This window comes from Pieris brassicae, chromosome 1, assembly GCF_905147105.1.
Source record: "Pieris brassicae chromosome 1, ilPieBrab1.1, whole genome shotgun sequence".
Classification (NCBI taxonomy): Eukaryota; Metazoa; Arthropoda; class Insecta; order Lepidoptera; family Pieridae; genus Pieris; species Pieris brassicae.
The window spans coordinates 3,817,529-3,830,318 of record NC_059665.1 but is presented as its reverse complement, the minus strand read 5'-3'; the positions used below and the strand labels follow the sequence as shown (position 1 = coordinate 3,830,318).

Here is a 12,790-nt window from a genome sequence, read left to right as displayed (position 1 = left end):
ATGGCAATGATTGTAGAGAATCATACAAACAAGTGAAGTACGATGATTATTAATCCAAAGATTATACCGTTATTTTTTGTTTTATGACGTCAAGAGTTGACGTGTATTATCCTTAAATAAAATAACTATTATCCGTAATATTATCCTTTAATAAATATGTAATTTATATCTAAAAGACTTTTAAATGGCTTTTAGCTAAGAAACCAAAAAATTGTCGCTTGTCTTTATTAAATTAAATTTAATTGCAGACAAAGATCGCTTGAAATATTTTAATATCTCAAAGTCAATTACAGTGTTATCATAAGCCGCGCCATCCCCAATTTCCTTAATAAAACAAAAATCGCAAAGCTATTTTCAGTTTCGTTCGTAACTCCCGCGGCGAGCTACTTTGAAAAGCCATTATATTCCTAAGTGTAAACTAAAGAGCAATATGGCCTGTTCCGTTCCAATTTTCCAACGTGAACAGGAGGATGGAAATGCGGCGTTTTAAAAATGGAACGCCCAGTCTATTGTGAAAGTCAGGAGAGGTCGCTAGTGCCGTGATGGCTCACTGCCTGACCCACTTGCTTTTTAAAAGACAACGCTATCTCGTTAGGGCTCCGCGAAATGGGGCAGAAAATTGCAACGTAAGGATGGATTTTATCGTCCTGCAATCTAGCGCTTTTGTGGAATCTGAGATTATATGGCAGCCATTAAATGAAATTTTATGCAGAAGATAGTAAGTGCGTGATTATGCAAGATTTAACTAGACTATATAATATTATTTGCTAACTTTATGTCAATAACATTTTCTATTTGTGCCGGCTTATATCTAATCCTTTTACCTACAAAACAAACAAACGTATGCAATGCGTCATAATATGCACTTCCAATGAACGGTACCGCTAATTAAATAATTATGTAGACCTGATATAGATAAAGATAATTATGTCTATGATAATGAGCCAATACGTTTTCATACACGCACATTATTAATTGACCTATTGAATATGTATACGTTTTTAAAATGCGCACGGCATAATGGCTCGCTTCCAAAGTGAAGCCGACACACGTGGTTCTTGAATGCAGGAAACGGAAATAATTGTTTGTCCATAGAATCAATCAGAAAATCGCACGATTGAGCACGCGCTACAATTCATGCGACATAGAACTTTTTAATACTTAGAGAGAGCAGATTGTGGCTGAATCTTTCTCGCATATTCTTATATTTAATTATAACGAAAATTGTTATAGGGGTAAATTTATAGTCGAGACTTGCATATGCTAATACGTTTTCGGCCTCCCTTACTTGGTGTTAAGTCTCTACTAATCTTATCTATCCACGTATTCTTGTATACAAATAAACTTATAATTCAATCAATCTAAGATAAGACATTGGTCTTGAAAGATATGTTAGTCGGTTGATTGTGAATTAAAATATGGTAGTTATGAATTCCCTCTGTTTTGTTTCTTTGAAACAGTCTTAAATAGTTATCGAACTAATTTTTAGAACACCTGGAACACCTAAACTATTCGTTGAAATGTCGGGTTCGTTCGTTTAATGCGAAGAAATTACACTTATTATTACTTTAAAAGTACCTTAAGAAAATTATTTATAATACATATAAAAGTACTTGTTCGTTGTAAATGGTTTTGTCTTCTATTGAATTACCATATACACAAAAAACATTGTGAGTGCGCTGAAGAAAAAACTGTGGGCGTTGCCACGGTAACCGACAATAAATGACTTAATAATGATTCGCATACACAAGAAATTCACGTATCGGAAAACATGTAATTATAAAGTTTGAGAGGTTGAGTTAAGGGGTCGATATAGTGATGCTCCTAACAGTAATTTATCGATAAGTTTTAATTTATATTGTTACTACTACGAAATAAATTCTTTATGTATTATCTTAGAAACAATCGAACAGTAGATGTTTATAAAATTTGTTTTTTTATATATATAATCCTCCATAAACACAATAAATAATCTTATTAAGCCATTGATAAAGCATTTCCTTATGAGGATAAGACGTTAATATATTTTATTATTAATAGTTTATACCTACATATAAAACGTGATACTATTCGATCTGAATTGTCTGATATCCATGTTAACCGATAAGAAATTACTGAAGAGCTATTCCGAAACATGATCTTATTTATTATCTAGGTCATTGATTATAATCAGAATCATTTTGAATCGACGATATCATTTTATTGGGTACACGACAATATTGCTCTTGTTCACGTTTAAACTATAGTTCACGTTTTGCTTTAATGCATTTTACAATGAATAAAGTATTTTATAAAGCTACGTGCTAATACTACTTCTTTCATAATTCATTTGCACTATATTATTAGGAATTTACATGTTATGGGGTTTTCTCATTAAATAAAACGAATTAGCACATATTAAGATATTTACAAAAGGAACTTTAAACAAGTTAGGTTGAATAATACAAAACCAAAATATATCAAACGAAATATTATAATTAACTTAACTAAATAAATGTAGGTGCCAGGAGGATTTTGGTTTGTCCTACCAAACCTGTGTGGTTATGTTTACCACATAAACAAATTTGTTAATTTATTATTCAATATTCTAAGTTGACGTGTCCCAAAGCTAAAAAAAGAAGAAAACATTTCAGATAGCTTCACAACAAAATAAAACCAAACCTTAAAATAATAATTAAAAAAACATACCCCTCAACACAGTTATAACCGAAATAATCCAAAATTATAAATCACACAAGACACAATTTATGTCTCAAAAACGTTAATGAATATTTCGTAAATTTGTTTAGTGGTTTAGATTACACGTAACACTCGCGTTTCTTTAAATTGTGTAATTCCAATTAATACACATTCACACTAATAATTATTAAAAAATAAAAAGTTCAGAAAATTATATTTTCAAACACGGATTGTGTTTTGAAATGAGCTATCGATAAATAGGACATCACTTAGCAATAGGGTTTCGCTTACCACGTGATATGAAAGATTTCGTAATCTATTCGCGAAGGGATCGCACAAAAGGTGCTCTGCTTTGGCAGATGTTCTACAGGTACCTAAATCAGAGCAGATGTACCAAGACAGCGAGCTATTGTTCGTTTTAATTAAATTACTCCTCTTGAGAACTTCAACTTTGTTATTGCAATGTCTCTGAATGCTTCGGGACATATATATAAAAACCCTGGCATAAACATATTTTCATAATGATTATAAACATTTTTTTCCACAAATATACAATATTCTTAACCTACATAATAAAAATTGATTAAAAAACAATGAAAACAAATTTAAAGAGTTTGATCCCTGTAGACTGGACCTTTAACGCTGGCAGCATTTCCTTGCTGTATTGCGATACTAATGAGCGAGGAAAGCACCAGCTCTTGGGTCAACTTTACTATCTATCAGGCACCAAAAATATTATAAAAATATATAAATATTATAAAATAGAAAAAACTCCATACTGCAGCAGTACTGTAGGGACAAATCACTTGAAAGACGTATAAAATCCGGTGAGACTTTGTTGAAAATTTTGCTAAAAGAATATGAAATCCCTCAATATTGGAAGTAGAACCTAACAAAATCCAATATTGGTAAAAGCTAAAACGTATTTTTCTTTCCATTCTCCGTATAAATGAGCGGAAGTCACGGCGCGCCGACGAATGGGCCATTACCTCTTTTTCCGATTTTGCGCCCCTAATCCGGTGTCATAGGGCTTCAGTAGGTCAAACCGCAAAGCCTTCAAGCCTCAAATGACATTCGAGGGGTTACGTAATATTTGTGAGGCTTCTATCTAATGTAAATAAAGACATGAGACAAGCCACTGAATCTTTATTTATGGAAATCTTCTGTGCGTGTGTTTGTAATTTTATTTATTTTAATTAAGACCTTTGGACCGATTTTGATGAAATTTATTATCTGTGTGTTAAAGTGGATTCGAAGATAGTACATTATTTGTTGTTTTTTTTTTTTATTTAAGTGTCTATACACACCTTAACGTGGACATGGTTGGAGAAACATCATACTGATTAGCAGTGAGGCCTATGTCCAGTAGATTTTACGTAAAACCGATAAAAAGACGCAAGAAAACGCAAAGAACGGGTAGCATGCCTACAATTTCATTACTAATAGTGTCATGTGGGCTGGTAAAAAAGTGGGATACTTACAGTAGTATTCTTCGAATAAAAATATACAAATTTTATTAGAAAAATCGATGCTCTGGAAATGTGGTGGAAGCGGATGCTAAGTGTTCTCTGGACAGCTAAGGAAACAAAGGTCCATACTAAGACGATTATAAGTAATAAAACGTGTTTCGACACTGTTACCAGCGCATCCTAAGTTTTTTGGACGTAACACGCAGAGAAAGCCTAGAATCGTGACTGGCAAAGTGGAGGACACCAGACCTCAGGGTCCCCTACTCGCTGGGCCGATCAAGTAAAGGACATTACGGTCTTAACATCACCCAGGCGCACAGGCTTGCCGAAGACAGGGTAGAGTAGAAGAAGCTGTGCGGCGCCACAAACACAATCATCAGAAATGAAGATTCTGACTGAAGAAGGATACAAATATTAATAAGTATGAACTAAAACCAAGAAAGTACAATGGGAAGTTGTGCTTTTTAAAGGCTCCATTTAGCTCCATAGCAGACGGAGCCATTGACTTGCCCGTACTAAAAATGTACTTAAAAACAACCTACGTATTCAAGATACGATGTTTATATCTTTGACCGTTAATACTGATTTATTACAAAGAGCAAGAATGACACTGTCTTATTGATAATATAAAGAATAACAAATATCATTTCCAATTTGATAACAAAACTATTATTTTGCAAAGTGGAAAGAAATATAACATCAAAAACGGCTCAAATATAAGAATCTTTCCTTCAACTTCGATTTTGTTTCCTTTAGAGTTGGGACGCTTGGGCCGTATGGTTCAAGTGCAAAGGTGCTCATTAAAGATTTAAGTTTGCGCCTGGTAGACACTACCGGTGACATCGGAGCTGGTACTTTTCTCGCGTGAACTTTTTAAATTTGTTATAATTTTCTTTTATTTATTTTTATTTATTGTATAAATGATCTTAAAATAAAGGAAGTTGGGGTGGTGGAAACACAAACTGTACACAGTTTTTCTGTCCACCAGGACGTCGAACATATTTAAATGATTAACATATATATATATATATACTAAGGCCAGTGACATATAAACTATATCATTAAAACAATCAAACCATTTTATCGATTAAAATTGCACGTAAAACGTCATAAACCAATTTAAACACTGACGCGCCATAGATAGCTGATGCAAGAAACCTGTTCTTGTCGAGAATTCTCATTCGCATACAGGATGAGTTCCTATATTCGAATATGTATTAAATGACGTATGTAGAATAATTTTTGTTATGCATAATTTATGTAGTATTTTTTTAATTTAAATTCAATATTGTTTCTTGTTATATTAGTAAGAAGTGTAGCTGGTAGCGAGTTTATTAAATTTGGAATAATGTAGTCTAATGTTTTTTTCCCATATAAATTATTGTATTAATTTGTTATTATTTTTATTATTACTATGTAGGTTAAGAAAATTGTAAATACTGTATATTTAAAAGTAAATTCAAAAGAATAACACCATAGACACGATCTATTATATTAAAAATTCTTATAAACCGCCTAAGACGCCTCATAAACCGTAGGATATCAAAGTATTTTGTTCTATATATTGTATTTAGTTCTTAGATGTTTATGAGTGGGAGGCAGATGTCATACGCTATTTTAAAACTATTCACGTCACACGTCCCTATCATATGAAAAGTGAAATCCAATTTATGACCATGAATAACATTTGTGGCCTGTTCCTTAATTTACTACCGTTATTTCCTATTTCTTTGATATTGTTATAATTGATTGTGGTTTTTATAATAGGTTTTAAAAATCTATAAATAGTTCTTTAATAAGGCTCTTGGATGGAGATTATCAGTTTGACATTTATCATGTGACATAGGCTTCCAAACACATGTGCTGTCATATCGAGACGATCCTTATATTTGACAGTTTAACCTTCATTAAAATCGTTTTAGTACTTTTTGAAAAAGTATAGATAAAGTTTAGAATAACACGTGTATAAATTATAATGACAGGTATTTGAGTTTATTTTTTAAATATTTTCAATGAGGTTTTACTAAAAATATCCTTGTTTTAAAGGCAATGGCACTTAACTTTAAACTTCAATATTTTTGCCATTCCTCTTCAACTATAAATATGTGTTTCAGATAATTTTAAATCTGTGAATGGATTGGATTGTTGGCGGGTGTAGACAACAAAATATATATCGCTTGTTTTATGTGTCTATAGAAATCCTTGTCTATTGATTGCATGATTGCTATTCTGTGTCACTGCTTTTGCTTCGTTTTGCATCATCTGCCACAATTGTACAAACAATAGAGTGACCTTGTCATGACATTTGCTTAACCTTCCGAAACAAGGCCTCGTTAAACCGAATAATCCTATTTGTAATGGCGGAACGGAAACCTATATACTTATTGTATAAGAATAAAAACTTTATAAATTTTATTATCATTAAAATTATTAAATTGATACAAAAAATATAGTTTTTGTAACTATTGTAAACAAGGTCAATAATTCTTTCAATTTTGTATTATTTTATGAATTAATTTCGAGTATATTATGCTAAAAAATATATATTTTAACCTGTTCTTTCTAAAAAACTTCATCAGGGAGGAGATAGTACCTCGATCAGTCGTATCACTGACTGGCCGACTCAAACTCCCGGCCCCAGTGTCTTTATGTTGTCAAGGTTTATAAACTATTCAGTGAAACTAATAATTCAAATATGTATTTAACTTGGAGACGCTTTGATTCTTTTAATCGTGCTCGTATTGTATAATATTGTAGCAGTCGCAACTCTAACTAGCATCTTATCATCTCTCCATCTTAAAATAAGTATAAATTATTTATGTTAAACCATTTCTAGATTTGAGAGTAAACTCTGTATGTGGTATAATCTCGAAAAATCTACCTTGATAAGATGTTTGTAGTTATTCTAATTCACTTTTTTGACAAACACTGTTTTGTCAATCTACATTCGTACAATTAAGATCGCCAGACTTCATTATGCTTTTAACACGAAGCAATTTGTACCAAATGTGTTACTTTGAAAGCAAATTAGTGGGGATATAGCTTCCAAATGTGTTAAAGAGGCTAGTTTGAGCTAAGTGAGAGGAAGCTTGTTCTTACAATAGAAATGCCATAAACTGCTACTAAGTATAACATATGTATGTAGGTATATTTCTATATAAAGGGAATAAACTCAACTACTACATACACGGATTGGCTTACATTAATAAAATTAGAATGGAACTAATTTTATTAGTATTAACATTGATGCTAAGGATATTGATCTAAAAACGATATTAGTTACAAAATTATAATCGGTACCTAAGTAATGTATCAGGACCATGTTGTGACCGCATATAATTTCTATATATTATCCTTACTGTTGTTATTTAAAGACATATATTGATAACTAGGTTTTGGATTTTTTTTAAATGCTCTTAACAGTCTGTTTTAAGTATGTATTGTCAGACTTGTGAATGAAATAAATGCATCAGTTATTAATAATTGAATTAAGAGAATAATCATATTCTTTTGTTTTATGCTATAAAGGACCCTAAAATTTAAATTAGGAACTAATTCAGAGACCACAGACCAATAATAAGGGTTTGAAAGTTTATTAAGAATTCATAAACCGAAATTACCCGCCCATTAGGTACACGACGGGAGTTTATAGCATCGTAAATGTGTGAAATGAGTGTTTGATCGTATATAGGTTAAAGTAGGGGTCTGGTAGACCCCACTGTGTTGACGGAACAAGTTTTGCATTGATTTATATTGAGCGCTTGTCTTGAATTATGTTACTTTACGAGTAAAATCGGTGACGCATTGCATTCGGTACATACTGTATATAAATAGTACCTACACTGAGTACAGCACCTCTTGAAACAAAATATTTCCGGTATAAAATGTTCCTATAGCTACGTACTACGTACAACTATGTCTGTTGATTGTGACGTGGAACACAAACAACCTTTCGATCTTATTTCCTAGTTTTTGGTACAAATTACTCAAAAACAAAAACTTTTTTAACGTAAAACGAATGAACACTTTCGCAAATTTTCAATTTATTGTTGCGTATAACAATAATAATTAACACAGCACTAGACGCGTCCTTTCTAGGAGGCCCTATGAATATTCAGGCACTATGAACAAGGCCTTGTAAAACAGTCATCAATCAGTAGCTGTAGACGTAACCATCTAGTTTTTGTCCCAGTGTTTGGATCTCGATAGAAAGTGCCGCGAACTCAAGTTTTATTTCCTTGTTTAGTTAAACTGGTTTTTCTTGTAAAGTTATTGTCGTTTGAAATCATAATAAAAACTAAAAGTCTGCGTAGAATGTGACAAGCGCTAAAACGTTTTTAAAGTGGTATATTTTTTGTATATAAAACACGAATTCTTTTAAAGAATATTTATTTCTGTCAATTGAATATAGAATTATTGTTCTGTCGGCAAAATCTCGACGAGTATATATTAGATATTGTAACTAAGTAAATTTATTCCGTTATTAAGTCTTTTACAAAGCCTTTAAGTTAAATGTCGTGTGTAAAAATACAGGAACGCAAGGCACTCTCACGTTATTATTTTCGCATTAGAAAATATAATCGAACTTTCATCCAGTCTGTACAAATCAAGAAAAGAAAATTTCATCATATCCAAGAGTTAAAATTACTTTCTGTGTATGGGTAAGATAGCTAGTAAGATACAGATATAATGATAATCTCTAGATATATACATATAAAATTCTCGTGTCACAATGTTTGTTCTCATACTCCTCCGTAACGGCTCGACCGATTCTTATGCATTTTATATCCATATTCAGTTAATCTGAGAATCGACTACTATCTATTTTCAAATTTTAAAACCGAAATTTTTAGTCAAAATTCGTTGGTTTTATTTTTTAAAGATATAACATACTAAAATACATAAGTACAACACTTAATTTTCACCCCTCTACGATAAACCCCTAATTTTTAGCATAGTATATATTTATTTTTATTGAATTTTAAAAAAATCCTATAAATAATTATACATGGCAAAACGACGTTTGCCGGGTAAGCTAGTATGACTAGTATTATTTGCCTAAAAGTTTCTGTTTTCTTGATGGCAGCGGCATCTATTATGTTTTTTAAACAATAAGATAATAGAATAATTTAAGTATAGGATTTCTTTATTTAACAATAAATATTTTAATATCGATTTTTCTATAAATATTTCTTCATTCCAGATTCATTCGTAAACAGCCAAGAATGGACATCTGCTCGCGGTGTTACCGAGCTCCGTGTTGGTGTTCTGGGCTCCCCAGACAGTGGAAAATCAGCGTTGGTACACAGATACTTAACAGGAGCCTACATGCAGGAAGAAAGTCCCGAAGGTAAGCGCGACTTTTTTAATTAAATGGTCTACTAGATGTTTCATTTCCCCTATAAATAAACGTATAGAAAAGTAATATTAAATGCTAGGCAAAAAAGCGCCATCTATATTTTTATATCGACATCTAGAAAGCCCCTTGAATTAACAAAACTAAATGCAATTTAATGCTTAGTGGAGTTGAGGATAGATGGCGCTTATATCAACTATTAAATGTTATTAAATTGCCTAGATGTCGTTATTGTGTTTGTCGTGTTAAATTGAGTTTTTTCTTGAGACAAGATTTCAGCTGGGCATATGTGGGCTTATTATTTTATAGTATTAAGCACGATCCCGGCGGAAGTAACGTCTATTTATCTTAGTAATACCTATAAGTATATAACTTAAATTTCTATAGGCGGTCGTTTTAAGAAAGAGGTCATCATCGACGGCCACAGTTACCTCCTACTTATAAGAGATGAAGGCGGATCACCCGAGATGCAAGTAAGTATAAGGTTATAATTAAATTAAGCTTTAATTATAACGTGCATCATTTTTGTCCCCTTTTTAACTTGTGTATTATAAGAAGAAAAAACGCGCCTATAGTAGGGATACTTATTTAAATTTTGATAAGGCAGCAACTTTTTAATATTTGGTACAGTATACCACTTTTATTTTTACATACAAAAGCAAAACCTTCAGCTATTTAAATAAGTGTGAAAAGGGACATCGAAGGAAAGGTCTTCAAAGACAAAGATATCTACGCTGATACTAATAATAGTTTTTATTTATATTGACCCGATAAATCGTTATATTCATCGAACGTAAAATACATAGATTCCTAAAACCTCAAAAGCTTTTGTTGCTTTCGTAATGAACGAATTTTCAAAGTTACATTATTAAAACTTACATTCTGAAATGATAGTCTCAATAACTCCCTCGACTGATCGTCTAAGCAATTTTAATTTCTAGTGAGCCAATAAATAAGTCAGCGTATTTGCCTCTATTTCTACTCAGTACTTTGTACATTGACATAAACAGTCAATGTCCTTTAACGATAATGTGTTATATGTACACGCCAATCTTTATATGTGAGAAAAAAGATTTAGTTTAGTTTTTCAATTTACGCCAAATGCAATGCTTAAACTGCATTATTTTTACCCTGAAAGTTCGCAAGAAGTGTTCATTTTATAAAAACGCAAGCGAGGACACTAACTAATGGACATTAAAAAAAAAACAAATTCTATGAGTGTTTTCTTATTAGAGACGTTTTTAAATTGCCACATAATGGTTTTGTTTGTGGTGATGGATCCTCCAACCTGAAGGTAGGATCCAACCACTGACTGGCCGGCCCGAAGGCCCCAATGACTAAGGTCGAGCAGTTCTATGTATCCTTAGCGATTAAATTCGTTTGTGAAGGTTCGGTGTAATCGTAGCTCAGACTGCAATTATCGCAAAAAAATTGTAAAATAACATATCCTCGTAAAGAATATTCATCAGGCGAAACAGGTGCAGAAACGTGGCCATCCCAAGCTCTTAACAGCTTTGTTGAAGGGAATTTTAAGATTAACTTAAATAGTCCGTGCGTAATTGTATATTACGCATGGTCACACGTAGGCGTTGATGCCATGTTTTGTAGTGTAATAGGATTTCCGCGTTAACGTAACCTAAATAACGAGCTTAAATTATGTCATTTAGGTAATTGTTATCCAAGAATAGAAGGGATATATGTGGAAATTAAATTTCTTTAATATATTCATTATTTAAATAAGACTTACTAAGTGTCTTAAAACTTAATACTCTTAGTAAATCTTGCCGCGAACCACCACTATGTGGAACCAGTTGCTCACTAAAGAATTTCCGAACCAATTCGACTTAGGGTCCTTCGAGAAAAGAGCGTACCAATTCTTGAAAGGCTGGAAACGTACTTGTTAGCCAATGTCAGTATCATGGCGGTGGTATCATTTAATAACAGGTGAGCCTCCGGGCCGTTTGCCTTCTATTACATTAAAAAATATATGTGGTATATATGTGTGGTTGTACTATCAAATGTATATATATACATTTGACGAGTAAATGTAGGTGCTATTAAGTGATACCACCGCCATGACACTGACATTATGCTGCATTATTAGTTAACTCTTTATTAGTTTATATAATTTAAAATGTAGTATTAAGACTATAAGACTTTGCGTAATTGGCGTACATTGCGTTCCCTCTGGCAATGTGAGTGTATTGCCGGTGGTATCATTTATCAGATGAGCTTCCTGCCCGTTTGCCTCCTGTTATGTATTTAAAAAAGCAAGGACATATTTTGAAATCGGTTAAGTCTTACGTATTCAAAGCTCGAAGATATGCAATTGATTAGTTCCATATACAGGAACCTTATCTGTCTCTCATCAGGTCATAAAATTGGGTTCAAAGGGCCTTGTGTAAAGAAGAGTACTAACCAAAGTTGTCTCAGATAAATCATGAGACCGCCCGAAAGAAATGATATTTTACCAGTAATTTAAAAACAATATATTTGTTAACTCTATCCATGTAATAAAGATTATTACAGCATTTGTATTATTTTTTTCTTCATATTAAGTACTTAAATGATAGCATAGTTACATAGAACTACATAATATAAGTGATACCATGAATTTGTTATCGTTCTCGATCAGGAAAGTTGATTACAAAGTTGATAGTGCTGACATTATGACTACATGTACACTAGTTTATCGATTTTAGCTGAGACGAAAGCAGACTCCCCTATCCATCACCTTGAACAAAATCTCCCTACACTTTTTAATGTTCTCAACAAAGACAAATATAAAAGGGGATTTTAGCTGCTATTGTTTTAACATGGCGCCATACAGTCGGCACGTATAGTCAATATAGGGTTTTTCCTAAGGGTCGGAAAACAGCCCTTATTGATCTATGCAAGTAGTACTCTAATTATCGTTAGGCAGAAGCACATTTAGAGTTTTAAAAATATTATGGTCACAGTTTTTGCTTGTCTTACGTCTTTAGGTACGTAAATGTAGGTGCATTTTGTGTAACAAATATTAACAATCCAAAATAAATGCTAAATAGCTATCTATACTACTAGAGAGAGATACGAGACGAGATACTTATGATTTTCTTAAAACCTTCGGCCTTTTATCACTGTCACATTTTATTTTGTGTAGTATACTGTAAGTAATCATATAATAAGGTCCTAGTAATAGGTCGCTGAGATACTTATTGAAAACCAGTTTGTGATGTTTCACATTTAACACAATAGAAACCGGCCAAGCCGTTAAGGATCACGCCGCACGCATGAATATAGATTC

General features: G+C 32.4%; 1 protein-coding gene across 4 annotated transcripts in view; it reads left to right on the top strand.

The window, feature by feature from the left end:
• Positions 1-12,790, top strand: part of LOC123710228 (centaurin-gamma-1A) — a 132,081-nt gene that overhangs the window by 101,708 nt on the left and 17,583 nt on the right. For all 4 annotated transcript variants that reach the window (XM_045662028.1, XM_045662002.1, XM_045662020.1 and 1 more), the window contains exons 2-3: positions 9,352-9,498; positions 9,892-9,977. In XM_045662028.1, the coding sequence (XP_045517984.1) occupies positions 9,352-9,498; positions 9,892-9,977 (233 nt within the window). The remainder of the gene's footprint in view (positions 1-9,351; positions 9,499-9,891; positions 9,978-12,790) is intronic.